The sequence below is a fragment of the Crocodylus siamensis genome, chromosome 4, assembly GCF_052110815.1.
Source record: "Crocodylus siamensis isolate JL-2025a chromosome 4, ASM5211081v1, whole genome shotgun sequence".
Lineage (NCBI taxonomy): Eukaryota > Metazoa > Chordata > Crocodylia > Crocodylidae > Crocodylus > Crocodylus siamensis.
In genome coordinates, this window is record NC_143398.1 from 92,109,951 (window position 1) to 92,134,933 (window position 24,983).

At 45.5% G+C, this 24,983-nt stretch overlaps 1 protein-coding gene across 1 annotated transcript in view; it reads right to left on the minus strand.

Annotated features, from left to right (window-relative positions):
• The window catches only part of CFAP54 (cilia and flagella associated protein 54), a 247,897-nt gene that overhangs the window by 21,554 nt on the left and 201,360 nt on the right, over positions 1 to 24,983 (minus strand). The window contains exons 61-66 of the mRNA XM_090042868.1: positions 24,150 to 24,252; positions 23,324 to 23,419; positions 22,654 to 22,795; positions 7,386 to 7,592; positions 6,162 to 6,355; positions 55 to 246 (exon numbers count right to left, since the gene is read on the minus strand). Coding sequence (XP_089898994.1) covers positions 55 to 246; positions 6,162 to 6,355; positions 7,386 to 7,592; positions 22,654 to 22,795; positions 23,324 to 23,419; positions 24,150 to 24,252 — 934 coding nt within the window. The remainder of the gene's footprint in view (positions 1 to 54; positions 247 to 6,161; positions 6,356 to 7,385; positions 7,593 to 22,653; positions 22,796 to 23,323; positions 23,420 to 24,149; positions 24,253 to 24,983) is intronic.

Below are 24,983 nucleotides of genomic sequence, written 5' to 3' on the forward strand. Positions count from 1 at the left end.
TTTTTTTAAAAAGAAAAACAATTCTAATACAACTCCTCTTTCATTTAACAATACCATCGTTTCCTTTTCGTTTGAAGATTTCTCCAGAAATGGAAGGTACCACTGAATGCAAAGTTCCTTGTTTGGCGCATTAGTTGCCTTGATGTTTGTTGTACTCTCTTTGTCTATATCTGTGCTAAAGGAAACAGTGGATGATATTCTCACTACTGAAACTTTCTGTGGAGTTCCATCAGCTTCCACAGACATCTGAAAAAAATGAAACAAGAATGATGATTTATAACTTATAATTTTTCCACCCAACATAAAATGTACAAAGCTAGAAGTTAACTGCACTCAACCTACATTGTTTTAAGTGCTACTGTCACTTCTATTCCTCATATACTTATTAAGAAGTTCACATTCATTTTGCTCAGCAGAGCTTTCTTAAAGTTCATATGGTGAGACATTTCCTATCATGAATAAACTAAAGAGTATTTGAAATTGAAATAAATCATTAAGCTCCATGGGCTTGTTTAAATGCAATCGGAAGGAAGCCGTAATATGCACTGAGCTGCAGTACACTAAATACTGAGTATTAGATGGTCCACTAGAGCCATGTCCATACAGACAGCTGGCTCTTGTTGCAATCTGAATAACTTCTTTCTGATGGTGAGGACTTTCTCTGTATTAAGTGCTCAGCGTTCTGGGCAGTTACCCCTGCTCCCTTATTCTGTGGCTGGATCCGTTTCATAGTGGCATGTGTTTTTTCCCTCTGGCACATTCTGGGATACAAAGCAGAAGCCAGCTGAGACCAACAGGAATTATAGGTCTTGGGCTCAGACATTAAAAAGTGCCATAATTCCTTTTATAGAACAACGAACAATAGTGCTGAGACTTTTCTGGCCAGCCAAAGTGATTTTCAAAGTATTCCTGGCCAGTATGAACAAAACAGTGATAAAGGTAATCTTGCATGTGTGGTGGCTTGAGGTGAATTTAATATCTTGCGCTGAGTGGCTGTGACTATGCAAGTCAGCTGCTAGACTACCAAAATGCTATTCAGTAGCAGGGTAAACAGCAGCAAGAGGATAAGGAAGAGGAGAACTCTAACCAGCGCCTTGTGGAAAAGCATTTCTTGAATCACCTTCACTCAGTATGACACTATCCAGTCATGAAACAAGCACTGACTGTCAGAAGAGGATTTGCTGAAGGGCTAAGATGACTAGCAGTAGCTGCAGAATTTGAATATGACAAGGGCTCTCTTGGAGAGCTATGCAGAACTCAACCCAGAGGTGCATAACAATATGAGAACTCCCTTAGCCATTCCAAAGTGTGTGGCCATCATCATCTGAAAATTCACCATGCCTAAGTGGTATGATTCAGTATAAGCGATTAACTATAGGGAGTGCTGGGACGGAGATGTGCACTGCTCCTAAAAAGATATTGTTGGCATGGATAATAAGGCTTGCCAGTGCTCAGCAAGTTATAAATGGTTTTCACACATGGGGCTATCAAATTGTACCAGGGCAACTGAGGATAGCCATATTCACCTTCATTGCTTCATTGTCCAGACTCTAATTCAGAAAAAGAAACAAATGCTTCTTCATTATGGTCCAGGTTCTGGTTCACCACTGTGGTAGTTTTATCAACATTAAAGAAGAGTGGTCTGGAAAGGTTTGGGATACAATACTCTTCAGGAACTCAAACCTCTTGCATTTAATTAAAAAAAGATAGAAATGCTACCACTATGAATATTAATGAAGTTGGTTAATGGTGTTATTAAAATTAACAAGCAGGATTAACAAATAGGATTGTTCTTTGTTCAGTTCTTTGGCAAAGAATCTTGTTTTCTTTTCAATTTTGAGATGTTCTCAAGGCCTCTTTTCAGTAATAGCACAAAGATGGCACATGACTTGCTCTTCCTGTGCCTTGGAACCTTTATAGGTTGTCCTGGGAAGTCGGGGTGTTTCAGGTTGGTTAAAGGGTCTGATGATCTTCTGTTGCTTTTCATAGCATGTCAATGAGTTGATAGGTAAAGCTGTCATAGATGATGGTGGGATGGGCTGATGGTTTATTTTTAGAAGCAAGTTAGAAGTTAAATGACCTCTACTACAGTTAGTCCTTATAATAAAGAATAAAATCATCAGTCACATGGACAAATCTGACACGCTACGGAAGGTGACTCTTTTCCAGGTTTTGCTGAACCTCTGTCTCTTTCAAGCAGGTAAACAGTTCCAGGATTTCTGCATAGCTCCACAGGCATGATATAGTATTCATGTAAAGTAATTCTAGCTATAGTACATGTCTGTGATTCCAGAAGCATGTAACTGCAAATGGCCCAAGCCTGACTGTGAATAAGCATTTAAACCTCTGGTCAACACTAAGGTCACCCTCTGAGCAGTAGAGGGTAAACAGATAAACAGACCAGTCAATCCTTATGGAATGCCAAGTAGTGTGGGATAGCAGATGGAGAACTGTCAACTTAGTGCAAAGTACAGATGCACACAAGAGACCACAAGTCCGAACTAACTTAGCATACAGTAAACTCAATAGACTTTCAAAAAGAAGAATAGACTATGCATTATCTTGGGTGGAATAGGACCACTACTAAATGGGCAAAAGCAATTGGTGACAGACAGGGAGGACAAGGCTGAACTCCTCAATGAGTTCTTTGCCTCAGTCTTTCTAGTGGACTCCAAGATGAACACGAGTCATCAGTGTGACGAAATCATCAGAAAAGCTAACTGCACTTTATCATGCATCGGCAGATGCAAGACAAACAGAACCAAGGAGGTGATACTTCCCCTCTATCAGCACTGGTCAGACCGCAATTGGAATACTGTGTGCAGTTTTGGGCACCACACTTCGAGAGGGATGTGGATAACCTGGAGAGGGTCCAGAGAAGGGCCACTTGTATAGTTAAGGGCTTGCAGGTTAGGGGTCCCTACGAGGAGAGACTAGGGCACCTGGACCTCTTCAGCCTCTGCAAGAGAAGGTTGAGCAGCGACTTTGTGGCTGCCTATAAATTCATCATAGAGGCACAGAAGGGAATTGGTAAGGTGCCCCTGGGGGTCACAAGAAATAAAGGCCATAAGCTACCAGAGAGCAGATTTAGACTGGACCTTAGGAGGATCTTCTTCACAGTTAGAGTGGCCAAGGTCTGGAATGGGCTCCCAAGGGAGGTGGTGCTCTCCCCTACCCTAGGGGTCTTCAAGAGGAGGTTAGATAGGCATCTGGCTGGAGTCATCTGAACCCAGCACTTTCCTGTCTATGCAGGGGGTCAAACTCGATGTTATCTATTGAGGTCCCTTCCAACCCTAACATCTATGAATCTTGCTAGTTAGTATTCACTAAGAATTGTGTTGTGTGGACGCATGCTATTTCAATTCACATATATTAAGCTTCGTGTTAGCTATGCCATCCCCAGTATAGAAATCATGTTCTTCTATGGTCCCTCTTGCTAAAAAATAATTTTTGACATGCCAGTCATATGTGAATCTAGTGTTGAGACAGTAAACCAATTTCCTTAAAGGTTAATAAGTACAGTAGTGAATTTACTGCTAGACTAATGTTGCGTGTAATATTTAACTGCTTTACTTTTGCATTGGTTGCAGACTTGGAGATGACACTTTTTCACAAATAAAATCATTTAATTAGGGGAATTTGCCTCTCAGTCTTCAATTTTAGTAGGTTCCTCCCATAATAGGCTGAGAGAACAGCAAGAAAACCACTCCCTGATCAAACATCATTCATGAATCAAAGCCACTTTTTAACTGTGAAGTACTTGATATAAAAGAGTGCAAAAGCACTTTGTTTAAGGATTATGTAGATCCATAGTTGGAAGGCCAAGCAGTGAAGTCTTTCAGAACTCAAAAGCCTACTCGAAATGTTACCACCTCTGGCACCTTAACAATGGGGAAAGCCTTTGGAATTTTAACATTTTTAATCCCAAGAAGTAGAATTCAGTCAGTAATAATACATAGCAATAATTTTTTAAGATCTCTCTCTGTATTGAACACAAGTTTCTCAGTCTCACTTTATGAGGCCAAATCCTTGCCTAAACACGATAAAATGGAAGTGCAGATAAAGGGAAAAGATACCAAAGTTATGCATGGTATGGTAGGAGTGTGATACGTGTGGCATAGAAAGATACTCGAGCAGTGGACCAGGCCGTAAAGAGGGTCTGGCTCTAGTCAGTGCATCCATGCTCACACAAATCCTGTTTGCCAAAAATCACAGGCAATTTTGACTTATATATCTCTACAGTTTTCCAGGCTATACAGCATGTACAGCTTAATTATGGACCTATAACACTTTATAAACCTTTTATAATGTATAGTTTTACTGTATCACACAGGGCTGCTTGGCCTATTTTGTGTTTTTAACTGTCCTGCATCTTCTCTTCGTGTTTACATCACATTTAACCTTTCTAAGAAATGACACCAGAGCTCCTCCTGTTAAACTGAAGTATTGGATGATAAACATTAATATGTATCTACTCAACTTTCTCAAAATGCTGCAAACAACGAACTACTGTGTCTTTTAAATACTTCTAGTTCTATACACCGTCACAAAGTGAAATAAATTGTGAGCATGAAAAATGCAGTAGTGGGCATATCATTTTAATTATAGTCTTTTTTAAAATTTTAATGCAATTTGTCTGGATTCTTTGTTAGATAAAGCTGAAAAACCTTCAACAGATAAAAAAAAGTTACATAGTTATACATAAGTGAAGACATCCTGTACATAACAATGCTCCTTTCAAAAAGCTGCCTACCTATTTGTATTTTTTTAAAAAGGTAATTACTAAAAGGTAAATTACTCCAATTACAGGAGTAATTTAAAAAAAAAAATAACTCATACAGTCTAGCAAATGATTAAAGCTTCTAAAAATGTTGTTATAAAAATCAATGAAGCTTAGAGTTGATAAAAAAAATCAAAAAGCTTTATGTTTGTTAGCTGTCTACAATAGTGACGCTAACACATTATTATGCTGCTTGCACCTGTCATGAACATGACAGTGATCTCTACAGCTTATTATTTTAAGATAGTGTAATACTAATTATATCAAAAGAAGAGCCAACAAAGTGAAATAATTTTTGATATACGATGGCTGTTATAAATGTCACATACCATATATTTACAATTTATTCAGTGGCACAGTTAGCATTTTGTTGGGAACTGAGTAATGATGTGCTGTCCAACACTGTAAGAAAGTTCACCAACTCTAGAAGAGCTATATTCACAGAAGCAGTTTAAATCAGAAGGATAAGACAACACCTACTCCCAGGCACTTAAGAATACACTGAACATGGGTAGTAAAAATAACCCATAAAGAATTACCTGTCATTTAGTGTTATAATGGTAATTGTTATTCCTGTTCAGATGAGCAACGGGATGGGACTACTGGGAGGAAAATGATGTTTTATTTTATATTGAGCCTTCAAGAACTGTAAAATTCCACAGGCATGTTACTATTATTATAGACCCTGCACTGACAAGTGTTCAAGTTTGCTATGGGTGGTATGAGTACACAGCTTTATTTATATTTGAGGCTCAGGGTGGATTAAGTACCATGTTTGTTTGCAGTCTTCAGGCTAAAAAGATTGACTGTAAAACCACCAACTCAGCTAAACTAACAAACATATTGGCAATTGTAACATATCTTTTAAAGGACACTATGAAGGACTTTTAGACAAGGATATATACTACCTTTAATTTTTTTTTTTTTGAAGATCATGTTTCAGAATATTATTGCCATATACCCAAGTCCAACAGGATAGGGGTTTGTATGTTTTAATAATGTACTTCCAGTTTATGGCATTTTGCTGCATGAGGTTTTGACAAAAGGATAAGCCAGAAGTACTGGTCTTCCCAAATAATACGGGCAATTTTTTAAATCACATTCTTCCATTAAGACATAATCCTGTATAACTACTGCTCTTTTTCACCACTCAATAAATAATGTGCATTCAATGTAAATCATTCTGGGGCAGTGGTGACTCCTAATCATCACTTAAAGTCTGTATATGTAGTGTAGGGATTTAAGTGCTGCACAGGCCTTGTGAATTTCACCCTTACAGAAGAAGTTGTAAGAAATAGTATACCAGAGTGCCCACAGATCTTAATTATTAGGACAGGAAAGTGCCGCATCTGTTTCATGGAAATACATATTTAAAAATTACCTTTACAGGATCAGCCAAACTAACAACTGGTTTTTCCAAACACCGTAGCTCTTTTGGAAAATCATCAAGACAACATGTTGAATATAAAGGTAAGTGTTTTTTGAGGAAAAGATGCATTTCTGTCAGGCGCAGAACAATTCCTGTATCAAACACAGAGGTGAAGAGTGCATCTCTTGCAGGTAATGATCCAGGTCCTGATTCAGAGACAGATTTGGGAAAATAGAGTCTTTATTAACTTGTCATTTGTCACCTAGAATTATACAGTTTTCTATGACTGCTTCATATGTATATAAACCAAAAATATGTAATCCATTATTTCAAGATATTTGAATACAAATGTGTAAAAATACCCAGAGCCATACTTGTATGATTTTCAGACCACATGTGAGGTTCTTGACAAGTCCCTCCTCCATTAGTGCACTCAGAACAAGTGCAAGGGTATCTCAGCCTGGCACTGTCTTGCTGCCATACAAACATAATGCAATGACCATATGCAGCTCATCAGCCCAAGCTTACTGAATAAGCACGGTGCCTGATGCAACTTCAGTTCTGGATCTAGCATGATTGCCCCCCCAGTAATAGTGTAGCCTGTGTAGTTGCATTGGGCACATCACCCAAATTACAGCTTTATGAGTATGCCTTTCAAATACATATACTTAATTATTATTGTATTATATAATAGAGTGTTAGTGTCTGAGCGCCACTAAAGGACCAGGTCACTGTTACACTGGTACAAACAACCAAAGTACCATAATGGCCTTTCAGTTCCGTGACAGCATACAACAATTATCTCCCCTTCAGTGCTACAACAATAAAATAATCAACAAGTAAAGAGGCATTTAAGAGCTGTTCAATGGGAAGAAGAATCCATCCCAAGGAGTTAGGTATGGGCATAGACTGAGACAACAGTTGGGGATAACAAAGACCAACATTAGAGTCTGGGAGGTTACATCTCATCTGACCTTGACTATCAAACCACTACTGATATCCCCGTAATTACAAATAGTTTTAGTGTCTAACATGACTATGTAAATAGTCATAAGAATTCAATTTCAAAAGCCACTTCTAGTAGCAAGGCTAAGATGTGGTAACACAAAAAAGAATCACAACATGGCAAAGCCTGATTCCATGTTCATTTACAGTGGCTTTAAACTGACATATATCCACTGACTTCAGTGAAATCCTCCAAGCTTCTAGAAAAAAGAAAAATGGACCATCTCATACCAAATGCAGGGCTTGTGCTGTTCAGTTGTTTTAAGTAATTATGGTAGCGAACTAAATGGACCCATGTTATAATTGGTTTGCTCTGCTGGCCTGTGGAGGCACCACACTGTGTTGCTTCATTTTCTGTTTGATCCTTTTCAGGTTGCATGTTTTCTTCTTTTCTGACAGAAGAGGCCAGAAGGTTTTTATAGACAACATCATAGCCATCTGCAAATTCAAAAACAATTAAAGCTAACTATAGCCATCCTATTCAACCAAAAGTCTGCAAATTTAAAAACTAAGAAGCCTGTCTCAAAATAAATTACAATGCACACATGAAAAGGTTTTTGCATTATAATAGCTATTTCTGAATCTTAGACTGGAATTGGTTATCTATATGGGAATATGTCACCTGTGACCTGACCCCAGTAATATAGGTTTCAAGGGGAAAGACAGCAAAGCCATTTCCAACATTGACTTAACACTCTGAAGAAAAATATTCCAACATCCAGGGAGAGATTTTGTCTGGCCCTTGTGAATTCAGGCAGGGTGGGAAGCAGATAGTGAGGCATAAGGATCTTCACTGCTTTTTGACCAGACAAAAACCATTTGATATTCATTTTGTAGCACATCATTTACCAAGGTGATGGACAAAACAGGATTCCCTCTGCTGAAAGGAGTGTGCCATGAAGGGCACTGAAAGAAGTGACATTTGTCATGAGATTGGCCCCTTGAAAGTGCTCTACAGCCATGCCCTGACAGAAGTGCCTAGCTGCAGAGCACTTTAAAAGTGCACAACTGCATGACAAATTAACCCTCATTACACAAGGGTTTAGATGAAAGTGCTCTGAAGTGGGGCACCTTCATTAACTTCTGTCTCATCAGGGCTGGTTGATGCAGGTCAACCCCACCCCTGGTGCTATCTGCATAATGGAAGGGGTAGAATGGATGGGATGGAGCTCTGAGCTGGGGTTTGCCCAGCCTGCACTGGAGGGCAGGTGGGTGGATTGGAGCCCCCCCTTGGGCAAACCCCATCCCAGAGCTCTATCCCATCCCTTCTACCCTCTCTCATTGTGCAGACAGCACCAGAGCTGGGGTATATGGGGGGCTAGGGGAGAGAGGCTGCAGACATGCAGCTCCTCCTAGATCGGCTCCAAAGTGGAGCTCAATCCCTCACCCTCCCAGCCCAACAGGGAACATCTGTTGGGTTGTGGGGATGTTTGCTCTAACTCATAGCACTTTCTGTAAAGTAGCGTGAGTTACAGCGGGGAGCTGTACGTCTGTCAGCACCCAAAGGTTTAGGGGAGCCACCCTATTCTGTGCCAGCACAAAGACCAGGGGAATGGACTATATTCAGTAAAGGAGTAATAGGAGATGGAATGCCTCTGCAGCCAAAAAATGTCTGCTGCAAGCAGGCTTCCCATTTTTCCCTGGAGCAGTGTGACTCTCTGCCTTTGGGCTGTACTTAACAGACACAAACCAATCCTAAGCCTTAAGGATAGATGCTGTTCTGCTCTGTATGCCATGGAGTACATCAACTTGATATGGATTAAGACTTATACACCTTTAACTCAGCTTATTAATGTTACACATGTTTATTAATGTGCAGCAATAAACTCAGGAGCTCCCGGGCATGGTTGGAACAGCCCCATCTGGCAGAGGGCCCAGGGGGTCAGCCTGCCAGCCTTCCACTGCTCCCTCAGCCTGCCAGCCAGGGCAGTGTCTACATGTGCACTACTGTGGAGTTTTTTTATTCCATAGCAGGATAGTACTTATATTTACAAGCACTATCTTTCTGCGGAGTAAGTTAGTTTACTCCAGCCTAATAGGGGTGCATATGTAGTTTCACAGTTTCATAGTTGATAAGGTCGGAAGGGACCTGAGCAGATCAAGTCCAGTCCCCTGCCATGGCAGGAAAGAGTACTGGGGTCAAACGACCCCAGCAAGGTGATTGTCTAGCCTTGTCTTAAAGACCTTCAAGGCAGGAGCCAGCACCACTTCACTTGGAAGTCGGTTCCGGATCCTAGCCACCCTGACAGTGAAGTAGCGCCTCCTGATGTCTAATCTGAATCTACCCTCTGCCAGTTTGTGACCATTATTTCTAGTCACTCCTGGTAGCACTCAGGAGAACAGGGACTCTCCCAATGCTTGCTGGTCCCCTCTAACTAGCTTGTAACAGCCCACTAGATCCCCCTAGGCCACTAGATACCCCAATGTAGGCATTGAGCTGTTTACTGTGCAGCTAATTAGTCTACTGCATAGTACACATCTTGTGTAGAGATGCCCACTGTCTCTCAAAATTATTTAGCATGATGCCATCCAAATGTGGGTTACTATTTGTTTATATGCTTTTAATTTAATCTTATACTTTTATGTTAGGTAATTTATATAGTACATTTTCATTACTCTCTTTACCTTATCTTTCATAGTTTGACCAAGCATATTTGAAGATCCTATTCATCTACAAATGTATTTAATTTATTTTCTCTTTTCTCATTCCAAAGGGGCCAATTTCTACACTTCTCCATCTAATGAAGCTACCATTGGCCTTTATAGCACTTTTTCACTGTCCAAGGGTTTTTTGTCCCAAGACTTGTTGCAATATATTTGCTGCTCAGTGCCTTACTATGTTCTCTGTTAACAGTTTCTCTTTCTCTGGGAAGCTCTGTCATTCCCCATATGATTTTTCCATTTTGATACTTTTAACTAAATTTCTATTATTTTGGTTCCTTCTTTTCTGGGGCCCTGACCCTGCAGCTGAAGGCACACAGGCAAATTACTGGATGTGCATGAAATCCTGAAATCAGTGGCCCTAAAGGAACCCAGCACTCCACCTGTGTGGTCAGAAGCAAGGTAAGATCCTGACTCTTCATTCTCATTGAGCAGTATATTTTATGCAATTCTTTATAAAAATATATCTTTAATAATCCTAACTCCATTTTCTTTTAAAATCTGATTAACCATTTGTTTCCGTTAAACAAAGCCTGGTATCATTCTGGTCTTTATGATGCACTACTCGTCAAATTAGATTAGCCCACCCTGAGAAGTCATAATCGCACTGGAATCTTTAATAAAGTCCCAGATTACTTGTGCAAATTAAACATGTCTAATACTTCTTATCTAAATGATCCTGAAAGATCTCTTCCTACAAAACTCAAATAAAATGGGCAGGAGTTCTGCCTGTAGTGAGCTTGCAGGACCAGACCCCTTACTTATTGTTTCAATCCTGAACATTCGACTAACAACTGCTGAAACGTCTCTGGCAAGCTCCTGACAACTCTTTTGCCAACCTCAATAAGGAAGTAACTGGTTGCCAACTGACAATTCAGATGGCAGTATCTGTACTCAGAAGGGATCAGAATGATCAGAAGGAGAATGGGCCTGTGCTCTGCTGCCATGGAGGCTAAACCATTAAAAACCTTAAGAGCTAGCTTCACCAGTCTTGAGCTAACAAACTGGGACCCAGGAGTGAGAAAATCATGCGCAAGTGGTACCTTTAGGGAAGTTATTACCAACACAACGTTTTTAGATAGCACTGAAGGGTTTGTAATCCACATTGTGGAACACTGGAGACTATGCAGTGAATTATACCCTAGTATTTTTTAGCATAATGGGGATCCTTGCAGCTGCAGATCTGGAAGCATATCTGAACTATTCTTGATTTTAGCAGCACAGTTTTACTTTCTGTTTCAAAAAGATAAATATTTATTTCTTTAGAATTCCTGACAGTTGGCAGATAAAACTATGAAAGACGGCTTTCCTAATTCTACTGAGAGAAAATGATTCCTTGTCAGCTGTGATCCAGTTTTTGTTAGACCTCACCACTACAAGGTCTGTCAACCTGTTTTAGTATTAATTTTTAATGATAATCTCCCAGACAAAAGTTTACATAAATTATCTGCGCATACAGAAAAATATGTAATGCCTCCATTACTCCTATTTTCATTTTTAAGGTCTTTTTACTGTCAATTGTAAACACAGAATGTATTTAAAATGTTCAGATTGCACGTAAGTGCAAATGTAACCATTTACTTCATTAGTGCCTCCAAAGCCAGTACTTTGCATGTTGCGCTGATAGTTTTCCTTTCAATTCTCTCTCTAATATTTTGGCTTAGTATTTCCTTTGTGCATCTTCCATTCTCCTTGGCATTCCCTCTCTAAACTATCAGAACAAACACCTGCAACACTTGCTAAAAGAAAAATAATCAGCAATTATAACCAGATGGAAGTGGTGCCAGATAATCAGATTAATGGAAGACAGTAGCATATATGTGGCACATGTTTTTATAAACCAATTATTATACATCTCTTCACCAATGGTACAGCAAGCAGTCATTGCTCCACTTCACCAGCCTCTATCACACAAAATAATTCAATCTATGTCATTCATTGGTATAACTGAAATTAGGTCACTGGAACAGAATTTTATCAAACATCAAGGTTTCCTATTTTAAAACATCCCTGTTTTGCCTCTGTATTCCTCAGCATCTGGAAAAAACATGATTCTACAATATCTTATTTCAAAATTCTTTCCTTAAGTAAAAAATGCCATTTTATCATTTTTAATGAACTTTGTTGTTTGTAAAATAATTTTAGAGGTTGGGAAAAAAGCACTCCTATTGCTTTATCCCATGTGATTTAGCAAACACGGGTGTTTTTAAACTTTGTTTCTCAAGTGGTACTTGACTGTTAAAGGTTTGCTTGTATATTTCACCATTAGATTGATCCTAAGATCAGCAGTTACATGAAATGATTCTATCCTGCCTAAACTGGAGGCTTGGACTAGCTGACCATCTGTGGTTCTTCCCAGCATTACTTTTCTATGATTCTAAGAAACAACCAATACAAAATCAAGACACATAATTTTTGGAATAGTCTTACATAAAAATCTACTAGACATATATACATTTGTCTGGCCTCAAAATGTAATGGTGGCTTTCTAACATATTGACTTCCAGGTAATGGGTCAGATTCTATTCCATGTATTAATATACTTAAGGTGTATGTGACCAGGGACCCTGTGAACAGGGACTGCCAACAGGGGAGCAGTTTGCAGGCAGTTTCTGGAGGCAAGAGGAGAGAAGAAAGAGAGAAGCCAGGCCAGGCACCACATCCTGCCCAAAAAAGGTAAGTGATCCAGCTGCCTGTACCTTTGGTTTAGCTGACTGTTTGGTTGGGGGGGTGGGGAAGGTGCTCTGAGAAGCTGGGAGTGAGTGCTGACTGCCCAGTGAGTGTTGATGGTTGTGGGATTGCTGCCTGGGCCTGAGTCAGCCCAGGGTATAAAAGGAGACTCTCCAGATGATCAGGGAGTCGGCAAACAAGGACTGCCAACAGGAGAGCAATTTACAGGCAGTTCAGAAGCCAGTTCATGGGTAGGAATACACACCATGTAGGAGTACATGGGAGCTTCTGACAGACTTCAGATAAGTGAATGAAGAGGGGGGCTACTATGGGGGTGGTGACATGAAGCGCAGCCAGGGACCCTGCCCTGCTGCTGCCTCTGGCCCAGAGTTCCTGTGAGGCCTCCACCCAGACAGGCCGCTTGGATGGTCAGCAGTGTCCTGGCCCCCTGTCTGGGGCGCTGCTTGGCAGGACCTCTGAGGCCTGGGGGTAACGTGGGGACCTGGGGTTCCCTGACCTGTCCCACATGTGCCCAGGTGAGGGAAGTCCACGCAGAGATAAGTAGGCTGCGGGGGATGAGATTGATTTCATAGATTTCATAGACATTAGGGCTGGAAGGGACCTCGGGAGATCATTGAGTCCAGCCCCCTGCCCAAAGGGCAGGAAGTCAGCTGGGGTCATAGGATCCCAGCAAGATAAGCATCCAATCTACTCTTGAAGGTGTTCAATGTAGGCGCTTGAACCCTCCGCTGGCAGACTGTTCCAGACCTTGGGGGCTCGGACAGTAAAGAAATTCTTTCTTATGTCCAGCCTGAAACGGTCTTGCAGGAGTTTGTGACCATTCGACCTCGTCATCCCTTGGGGCGCTCTGGTGAATAAACGTTCCCCCAGATCCTGCTGGTCACCCCTGATAAACTTATAGGTGGCCATCAGATCACCCCTGAGCCTGCGCTTTTCCAGGCTAAAGAGTCCCATGGCTCTCAGCCTGTCATCGTAAGATCTGTTTTCCTGACCTCTGATCATGCGCGTGGCTCTCCTCTGGACTCTCTCAAGCTTCTCCACATCCTTTTTGAATTGTGGAGCCCAAAACTGGATGCAGTACTCCAGCTGTGGCCTCACCAAGGCCGAGTACAAGGGGAGAATGACATCCCGGGATTTGTTCGAGAAGCATCTATGGATGCACGCCAGCGTTTTGGTCGCTTTACTAGCCGCAGCATCGCATTGGAGGCTCATGTTCATCTTGTGGTCAATGATGAACCCCAAGTCTCTTTCTTCTGTAGTGCTATCCAACGTAGCACTGCCGAGCCTATAAGCATGCTGCAGGTTTTTCCTCCCAAGGTGGAGAACTTTGCATTTTTCAGTGTTAAACACCATCAGGTTCTCGTCCGCCCATTTGCTGAGCTTGTCCAGGTCAGCCTGGATCACCCGCCTATCTTCTGGCGTGGATGCTTTGCCCCAAAGTTTGGTGTCATCGGTGAACTTGGCCAGTCCACTCCTGACTCCAATGTCCACATCATTAATGAAGATGTTGAACAGGATGGGTCCCAGGACAGAGCCTTGAGGGACCCCACTGGTCACAGGGCACCACGATGAGTGACTGCCATCGATTACAACCCTCTGGGTCCGACCACGGAGCCAGTTTCCCAGCCAGCAGATCGTGGTGGAGCCAAGGCCACAACTGGCCAGTTTGGCCAAGAGGTGATCGAGGGATACCAGATCAAAGGCTTTTTTGAAGTCAAGATATATGACATCAATCTCTTCTCCCTTGTCCAGGTGATAGGTCACCTGGTCATAGAAGGAAATGAGATTGGTCAAACAAGACCTACCCGCAACAAACCCGTGCTGGCTGTCCCTTAGAATGTTAGCCTGGGCCAGTCCCTCAAGGATGGCCTCCTTAATAAACTTTTCTAAGATCTTCCCCAGGATAGAAGTCAGGCTAGTGGGCCTGTAGTTAGCCAGATCCACTCTCCTCCCTTTCTTGAAGATCGGCACCACATTGGCCTTCTTCCAGTCTTCGGGCACTACACCAGAGCGCCAGGAGTTTTCAAAGATCCGTGCCAGGGGCTGGGCTATGACGCTCGCCAGCTCCTTGAGTACCCTGGGGTGCAGATTGTCAGGGCCGGCTGACTTGAAGGTATCCAGCTTCTCAAGGTGTTCCTTCACGAGGTCAGCATTGATGGAGGGTAGGGGATCCCCATCACCCGGATCTCCCTGTCCCATAGCAGGCATGGGCGTCCCATGGGACTGATGAAAGACTGACGCAAAGTACCTATTTAATAGGTTGGCTTTTTCCTGGGTGTCAGTTGTCAGTTGCCCCATCTGGTTTAGCAGGGGTCCAACGTTGCCCTTGCTTTTCCTCCGGCTCCCCACATATCTGAAAAAGGACTTTTTGTTGTCCTTGATGCTTGAAGCTAGTTGGAGTTCAGTTGCAGCCTTGGCTTTCCTGGCTTGCTCCCTGCAGGACTGGACCAGTGCAGAATAATCCTCCTTGGAGGTGAATCCCATCCTCCATCCTTTGTAGGCTTTCCTTTTTAGCCGCAGGAGGTCCGCTAGGTCCCTGGAGAGCCAGGGGGGCTGCTGTGCCTTCTTGCTGCCTTTCCTCCCTGTTGGAATAGATTTAGCTTGTGCACTGAGGATTGCTTCCTTGAAAAGCAACCACTCTTCTTGAACTCCCATCTCTCTGGGGTCATGGTCCCTAAGGGCCTGACCGACAAGCCTCTTGAGCTTGTCAAAGTCGGCTTTTCTGAAGTCAAGGACTTCTGTGTTGCTGACTGACTTGCCAGCTTTACGGCGGATGGTGAAGGTGATCAGCTCATGGTCGCTGTCACCCAGCTTCCCATCTATCACTAGGTCGCCGATTAGGTCGTCCCCCGTAGGTCGAGCAGCGCTTTGCCTCTCGTTGGCCCACAGACTTCTTGAGTCAGGTAGAGGTCATCTCACGCGCGAGAGGAAGCTTTGCGACCGCTCGGATTTTGCTGAGTGATCTTCCCAGGAGATGTCCGGGTAATTGAAGTCACCCATGACAACCAAGGTTCTGGAGCAAGCGGCCTCAGTCAGTTCCCGGGCGAACTCCTGGTCAAGCTCAGGACTTTGAGTGGGAGGTCTGTAGTAGACTCCCACCGTTGTGTCCCCTGTGCCGTTTTTCCCACGAATTTTTACCCAGAGGGTCTCTAGCTGTCCATGCCGGTCGCCAACATCAGCTTGCAGGGACATGTAGCTTTCCTTCACATAGAGAGCTACACCCCCGCCCCTTTTGTCAACACGATCCCTCCTGTACAGGGTATAGCCCTCTATACCCGTGGTCCAGTCATGGGTGGAGTTCCACCAGGTCTCCGTTATCCCAATGACGTCATAATTCTTTGCACTGAGCAGGAGGACAAGCTCCTCCTGCTTGTTACCCAGGCTCCTGGCATTAGTGTACAGGCAGGCAAGTGTGCCCTTAGGGGCTCTTGCCTTGCCCACAGATTGTGCCAGGGCTGGGGCAGGGGTGGGCTCCCTTAAGTGCCTTGGTTTGCTGGCTTCGCAAGGGTTGCTTAGTGGGCCAGCAGTGGCAGTAGTCCCCCCATCCCCCAGCGGGCTTAGTTTAAAGCCCGGTGGAGCAGGTCAGCCAGCCTAGCTGAGAAGAGCCTCCTCCCCAGGGGAGAGAGGTGGAGGCCAGCTCTTCCCAGCAGCTCGCTGCCTCTCTCGCCAAAGAGCGGGCTGTGGTCACGGAAGCCAAAGCCTTCCCGATGACACCAGCTCCGCAGTCTTTGGTTCACTGCGTGGATCCACCTCTCCCTTCTCAGCCCATAGCCTGAGACTGGGAGGATCGACGAAAACACCACCTGAGCTCCCAGATCCCTAAGCCCCGCTCCCAACTCCCTGTAGCGCCTCATGACCTGGCTGGGGGTGCTCCGAGCCGTGTCATTGGTGCCCACGTGAATAAGGAGCATAGGGTAGTGGTCTGTGGGCCGGAGGAGCTGCGGGATCCTCTCTGCAATGTCTCGGATGCGGGCCCCCGGGAAGCAGCAGACTTCCCGGCTAAGGGGTCGGGGCGGCAGATTGCCCCTCAGTGCCCCGCAGGATGGAGTCTCCCACAACAAACACCTTTCGCTTTGACTTGGGGAGAGCGGGGCCAGTAGCTGCGGTTGAGCCTGGGTTGCCTGCGGGAGCTGGCAACTGAGCAGGCTCTGCTGGGGCTGCAAGAGGTGCGAACCTGTTGCTAAGCTCCAGCAAGGGAGGGGCCTTGGTGCGGCGGGCCTTCGGGCCCTTGACCACCTTGGTCCATGCCCCTGACTGGGCAGAACGGGAGGTCCCAGAGTCCTCCTTAGTCGTGGAGGGAGACGGTGCTCTACCCTGCAGCTCCCGGGGAAGAAGGGCCTGGCAGTAGGAGTTTATCTCCTGCTCACAGTCCCTGATGGCACGCAGTCTCTGGACTGTGGCCTGGAGCTCCTCCAGCTGGCGCGCCAGAGACCCCAGTAGGGAGCAGACCCCGCAAGGGGAGGTGGCCATGCTCCCGGGCCCCAGAGCCTGAAAAAGGGACAGGCAGCCCCCGCAGCCAAGAGCCAGGGGCTCCGTCTGTGTGGAGCCCGGAACCATGGGCTCTGTCTGGGTGGCCGTCTCTGAGGTGCCCAATGGGGGGGCCGCAGAGCCCGAGGGGACCCTCGGGGTGCGGCGCGTGCCCATCTGTGTCATGCCTCTGGTAGGCTGGCTACGGCTGGGACTGACTACTCTGGGGGGGTCGCAGGCAGGGTCTCGTGCCCTCCCGCGCGAACTGGAGCACCTGTTTACGCTGCCTGTTCGCGCGGCTCCGGTGGCGGGGCTTCCTGGGGGGCTGGGCCAAGTAGGGTCCTGGGCGGGGGCTTGACCCAGCCCAGCACCAGGCAGCGGCCTCCTCCCAGGGAGCGAGGAGTTAACCCCTTGCCACCACGAACCGGCTTACCTCCGGCTGTGCTGGGGGTCAGCAGGGGGCTCTGCAGCTGCTGAGAGGGTTGTCTGGGGGGCTTTGGGGGAGCGGGGGCGCAGCGGGCTTCACCCGCGCGTCTCTCACTGCTCCGGAGCCTAACTGAGCTTTTTTTTGTTTGTTTGTTTTTTCCCCCGTTTGGCGGGCCCTTTTAAACTGCGTGCATGCGCAGTGGGCCTGCCGTCGGGGAACGCTGGTTTCTCAAGCCAGGGGGGCCCTGCCTGGGATTTGGGGGGCCCTGCCCTACAGGAGGGGGACTGGTGAGTACCCCACTCTTTCTCTTGTCACTCCCTGGGGGGCTGGGCCAAGTAGGGGCCTGGGCGGGGGCTTGGCCCGGCCCGGCACCAGGCAGCGGCCTCCTCCCAGGGAGCGAGGAGTTAACCCCTTCCCACCATGAGCCCGCTTACCTCCGGCTGTGCTGGGGGTCGGCAGGCGGCTCCGCGGCTGCTGAGGGGGTGTCTGGGGGGCTTCGGGGGAGCGGGGGCGCAGCAGGCTTCACCCGCGCGTCTCTCACTGCTCCGGAGCCAAACTGATGGATACTTTCATTCTCTGCAGGACCAGACACCTAGCACAGAGACATCACGGGAGTCTCAGGGCAGCTGAATGGAGGATGGTTGCCTCCAGAGCTAGACAGCGTGCGGCTGTGACTGCTTGCCCAATGCAGCTGGGGAACAGATACGAAGCCCTGGCAACACTGGAGGATGATGCAGCAGAGGAAGCCGCAGGGGAAGACACGTCCGCAACAACCACCAGACAGGCTGAGTGAGAACTGAGCAACTGGAGGAAGAGACACCAGGTTATTGTGGTGGGTGACTCCCTCTTGAGAGCCACAGAGGGGCTTATCTGTCAACTAGATCCCACAGCATGAGAGCCAGGATCCAGGACATCACTGCAAGGATTCCCAACCTCATCCGACCCTCTGATTACTATCCCGTGGTCCTCATTCATGTGGGCACGAATGATGCGGCCAATAGTCCAGACCGCGTCATGAGTGACTACAGTGCTCTGGGGGCCAGGCTTAGGAAGTTGGGGGCACAGGTGGTCTTCTCATCCATCCTTCCGGTCAGCTGTCACTGTCAGCATCATGATACCTGCATCAGGGAAGTCAACCCGAGGCTCTGGAGTTGGTTCCATCATGTGGGTTTTGGCTTCTACAACCACGAGCTGCACTTCCATGAGACAAGGCATCCTGGGACAAGATGTTCTTCATCCCTCTTCTACTGGTAAAAGTCTGTTCTCTTACAGGTTGGCTGATCTCCGAAGGGCTTTAAACTAGGTTCATAAGGGGATGGGGAAGCAGAGGATAAGGAAAACCTAGGATCAGCCCAGGTAAGCACTAAGGGGCCCAACAGACATCAGGACGGCGGGGGAACCAAGGGCACCCATCGGGCAGACTTAAATGTTTCTACGCTAATGCTAGGAGCATGGGGAACAAGCAGGAGGAACATGCACAACCCATGATGTCTCTGCTGCTTGCAAGCAACCACTTCGACCTGGTTGGACTAACTGAAACCTGGTGGGACCCTGCTCATAATCGGACAGAGTCACTAAGGGTTACAGGTTGTATAGATGGATAGAGTGGGGAAAAAAAAGTGGTGGGTGTTGCTGTCTGTGTTAAGGAACAATATACATCCTCTATAAATCAAGATGAGATCAGAGGAGGGCCAAACCAAGGTACTGTGGGTCAGGATACAAGGGGGTTGTGGGGAAAAGGTCTTGATAGTGGGGGTCTACTATAGACTGCCACGGCAGGAGGATGAGCTAAACCTGGAATTCTCCAGAAAGCTCTCAGAGGCCTTACGGTTGAGAGATACGGTTGTCATGGGTGACCTAAACTACCCTGACATCTACTGGGAGGAGCAGTCCACCAAATCTAACTGCTCACGTAGGTTCTTAACCTGCATACAAGACCTCCACCTAACACAGGAGGTATACGATCCCACTACAGAAAATGCCTTAATGGACTTAGTGTTAGCTACAGGGAATGACCTGGTGGGGCATCAGCAGGTACAAAGTAACCTAGGGAATAGTGACCATCAACTGACTGAATTCACTTTCTGGAGAAAGGTAGGTAAATTAACCAGCAGGTCTGAAGTGCTAGACTTCAGAAAGGCTAACTTCAGTGTGCTCAGGAGATTAGTTAGTGAGGCATTAAAGCTCAAGAGCATTGGTGAAATGGGGGTCCAGGAAGGATGGTCATTCTTCAAGGGAGCAATCCTATGGGCACAGAAGACAATCCCATTGCACATAAAAGGGGGCAAAGGGGACAAGAAGCCCTCTTGGCTGAATAGAGAAGTCCAGGCAAACCTAAGGGCAAAGAAAGAGGTATACAGGCTGTGGAAATAGGGGAGTAGTATACCTCCCTAGCTTGCACTTGCAGGGAATCAGTTCGGAAGGCCAAAGCAGGATAGAACAGCCTGGCGACAAAAATTAAGGACAACAAAAAGTCCTTCTTCAGGTATATAGGGAGCAAAAGGAAGGTGCAGGGTAGTATAGGACCCCTACAGGACAAACTAGGGCAGGGGAGGGGGAACAAAGCTGAGCTCTTCAATGAGTTCTTTGCATCTGTATTCCTAGACACAGACTAAGACAAATCTCTCAGCTGGATCATAGACAGACAGACACAGGAGGGACACCAGCCCACTAACTGTTAGTACAGACTGGAAAAGGGGCAATGTGGTCCCTATTTTCAAGAAGGGGAGGAGGGAGGAACCAGGAAACTATAGGCCAGTTAGTCTCACCTCTATCCTTGGGAAAACTCTGGAAAAAAATCATTAAGGATCACATTTGTGGGAGCCCAGCAAGGGAAATAATGCTGAAAGGAAATCAGCATGGATTTTTGCAGGTACATCCTGCCCCCAACGAACCTTGTTTCTTTTTATGACCCTGTCACAAAATGCTTAGACGCAGGAGTCGAGGTAGACATCATCTACCTGGACTTTAAGAAGGCCTTCAATACAGTATCTCATTTTGTTCTCATAAATAAACTGACAGCCTGTGATGTAGATGATTACATGGTCAGGTGGGTGGTAAATTGGCTTAGGGGTTGCAACCAGAGTGGTGATGGATGGGTTGATATCGACCTGGAAAGATGTGGGTAGTGGAGTCCCACAAGGCTCAGTCCTTGGACCAGTGCTATTCAATATCTTCATCAGTAACAGTGACTTGAATGAGGGCATGGAGAGCACCCAGACCAAGTTCACAGATGATCTCAAATTATGGAACAAAGTTAACACATCAGAGAGTAGGGAACAGATCCAGGTGGATCTGGACATGCTAGAAAAACAGGCAGAATGAAATAGGATGCAGTTCAACAAAGACAAATGCAAAGTGCTGCACCTGGGCAAAAAGAACCACCAACACTCTTACAGGCTGGGGTGGGGGTTGACCTTGTCAGCGGCACAAGCAGCGGCAAGGGACCTTGGAGTCACAGTTGACTCCAATATGAACATAAGTCGTCAACGTGATGAAGTGATCAACAAGCCTAACCACACTATCATGCATTAGCAGATGCATGACGAACAGGCCCAGGGAGGTGATGCTTCCCCTCTATGCGGCAGTGGTCAGGCTGCAGTTGGAGTACTGCATCCCGTTTTGGGCACCACACTTCAAGAGGGATGCGAAGAATCTTGAGAGGGTTCACAGGAGGACCACTCATATGGTCAGAGGCCTGCAGGCCCCACAAGGAGAGACTGAGGGACCTAGATCTCTTCAGCTTTCACAAGAGAAGGCTAAGAGGTGATCTTGTGGCTGCCTATAAATTCATCAGGGGAGGGCAGCAGGGAATAGGAAATGCCCTATTTACTAGGGCACCCCCTGGAGTAAGTAGAAACAATGACCACAAACTGACGGAGAGCTGATTTAGGTTGAACATTAGAAAGAACTTCTTCACAGTAAGGGTTAACAGACTCTGGAATGGGCTTGCAAGGGAGGTCGTGCTCTCCCCCACCTTGGGAGTCTTCAAGAAGAGACTGGACAAGCACCTAGCTGGGATCATCTGACCCCAGCACTCTATCCTGCCCAGGGCAGGAGGCCTGACTTGATGACCTACTGAGGTCCCTTTCAACCCTAACATCTATGAATCCTATGAATCTATAAAACAGGGGCCCTAAATTGAAGTGGTGGGTTTTTAAAAACATTGCTTCAGTTTAGGGCCAATTAACGCCCCAGTGTCATGCACACACCCGACTTACCTGCCTCTCTGGCAGAGGGAAGGGAGGGGAAGCTGTCTATGCGCAGAGAGGTCCCTGGGGTGCAAGGGGGGCTGGTGCTTCCCTCCACACCTCCACAGCAGCGGCGCCCCCTCCCCTGCCAGGCACCCGGCTTGGGTAGTCCCAGGGGGCACCACAGCTGCGGAGGGAAGCATTGGGCCTCCACGCAGCTCAGGCAGGCTCGGGGGGGGCACGGCGCGGAAATCAGGCTCACCACTTTTCTTGGGCAGAGCCTGCTTTCCTGAGCTGCTTCCAGGCTGCCTGCAGGGCTTCCTGCAGAGCTGCAAAGCTGAACAGAACCTGGTGCTTTGCTTCGCAGCTGTAGGGACAGCAAATTAAAACTCCTCAGAGGAGTTTTAGTTTGCTGTGCCCCAAGTTGTTTAATGTGCATTACACTGCCAAATTTCCTGCAGTGGCTGGAATTAATGCGCAATATGCCAGTGAGGTGTGCAAACACCAACACCATTAAAACAGTGCAAAATCATTTAGCTCACTTTAAAGTGTTGCGTACACACGTCCCTCGTTTTGTCTACACACAGCCCTAGGTGCTAATGTGTCATTCCATTCCACCCTGTTTGAGCCACTGTAAAAACTGTTTATGCAGGAGGTGTGTAGGTCCTTATCTTCTTGATTCTTTTTTGTGACTCAGTCATAAGGATAAGATGATGGTGAGTTAAGAAATGTCCTAATCCCTTTCTTACTATGGTTACTATGTAGCTGTGACTCACCTGTGAGTACTGTGGCATTAGAAGAAAACATTAAGAGTCTAACTTGTCCTTCTCCTACAAGAATAGGCTGAGCCAGTATATGTGCTCATCTTCATGTCCTATTTACCACTATGTCAGGCAATCTTGCAAATAGTTGCAAGATGGGATGAGATGCACCTTCTACCAAAAATCAAGTCATTTATCTTTGAACATAAACAAATCATTTGCACTTAGATAGTAGATTAACTATTTATAGATTTTTTCTTTTCTTATTAAATGCTTTAAACTTGTTAGATATAAAGGAATACCAGACAAAAAATCTTCGTATGAGGCAAGAAGATCCAAAGAAGCAAATTCTGGAATTCTCTGTTGGACTACATCCTTCACTTCATGTCCTTTAACAGTGTTCCTTCCAATTAATAGCTGAGACGCAACGGTAGCTTCACTGACCTAAAATTAATACTGATTTTATTTAGGATCAGTTCACTGTAATATTTATACATATATTTTAAAATTTGAGGTAAGCCCACTAAGAATGAAAAACTGAAACACTCAATATAGAATAATTTTAACAGAGACGGAAGGGAAATATGCCATTTTTATCTGACATACAGTGCATATCACAGTTAAATAAATCATTACTGTCGACAACTTAATTACCACACAAGTGATTTCAAATCAGGCACTTTCACCTGGATGCTGCTGATGTCTACCCATATGTCAAATTTTTGTGCACACATCAGACACCGCATTCTATATTTGCACTAAAGCGAAGTAGAAGCAAACTGTCAGCTTTGGACAGTAGAGGTTAAATGCACTGTTTACACTGTGTACATTTTAGCTGTTCCAAAAGATTCTTGGTAGATGTCCCAGGATATTTAAATTCTTGTATCTCCTGTATTGTGTTGTCTTGACAGCTGTTAGAAGTAGAATCTGATAAAATCAAGGACATAAAATTTCCCAAAATATCACACCAACCTGCATGGCTGCTCTTATTGCAATCCAGGCCTGTGCTTTGTACACTTCCGATATATGTGGAATTTTCTCAGTAGAAATGTATTCTTTAGTAAGAGGCTAAAATTTAGGAACAATTTATAATTAGGTTTATAGATTTGTCATGTTAATGTATATTTAGGCATGGAATCCTCATAGAATTATAACAAAGTTGTAGAAATTATCAACAATTATAAAGTCACAAATAATTTTATAGAAACAACCCAACTAATACTAACCATCTCCTTTTTTATTATAAAATATTTGCCCACAACTCATGATTTTTTTAGATAGTTTTCATGTATATTTTTCTTGGCCACCTTGAAGTTTTAGAAGGCAACTTCTCCGTGTTTTTTCCCCTGTACTTAGTTGTCCTATGCTGCTCTGATAATCTCATGTATGTGGCTACCATGCATTATGCTTGCATCATGTGTCTGTTCCATGCTGTCACTTATATATACACTGAGAAATTACATTCTGGAATACAGACATGTATGCTTAAAATTCAACTGATAATCTCTGGCTTGGTCTCAGAATCACTACTTAATTAGTAAACAGTCTGAAACTAAGATGTGATTTTGAGGTCTTCTGACCTTTATGTTTTCCTGCTGGTTTTAAATCACTCTTATATATAACATTCACACTGCCAAAAATGCCACAAACCAAGTTAGCCAAAATATAATTCTGCTGTTCTACTGTTTATTAGTATTGCTTATTCGTAATTCATATTGCAGTAAGGTACACCGCATGCTAGAATAAACCATGTTTCCTGCTCTGAGGAGGTTACTACTAAAAATATGCATTTACATACCTTTATTTTGGATGTTTTCTTAACTCTTTGTGAATCCTCTTCCTTACTTTTAGCCAGATGAAAATGCAATAGTGCTATCTCCAGGTATGATTTCCTTATCAGCCTGAAAACATGAGAGAGATTGAGTCACAGATTTTAAGATAAGCAGGAACCATTATGACTACTTCATCTAATTTTTAGAGGTGCACCAATATATTGTCCAATATTGGATCGGGACCAATAGAAATAATGTTGTCTATATCAGATATCAGCCAAATGGGGCCAATAATTTGGCCAATAAATGCCTTGCTGTGTGCAGCCGCAGCAGACCCAGCAATGTGGAGAGCTGCCTTCGGCTGGTAAATCAGAAGGGGAGCGGGTAGGGAAGGGCTGGGGGGGTGGGGAATCAACACCCCCCACAGGGAAGGGTCAGGGGCATGCACTGTCCAGTCGGGGGGGGCGGGGAGGGGAGGTACGGGATGGTGGTGTGGCTCGCGGGGTAGGGGCAGCTCCCGCCACTGCTTGCACCCCAGGTGGGCAGGGGGAGATACGTGCCCCCAGATCTGCATGGCATGGTGTAGGCTGGAGTTGTGGGGTGGGGCCAGAGCCAGTGCTGCGTGGGGCATTTCTCAGCGGGGGCTGAGCTCAGAGTGGGCTCTGGCAGCACTGGGAGAACGCTGCAGCCACCCTGAATTTCGCCACAGCTCTGCTCCCAGCCCCATGCTGCCATCCACTGGCTGGCACAGCCTTGGCTTTTCCTGGTGTTTAGGTGGAGGCAGCGTGTTCAGCTGGGGCTGCGCTAGCTGGCAGGTGGCGGTACAGGGGCTGGGAGCAGAGCTGCAGCGAAATTTGGGG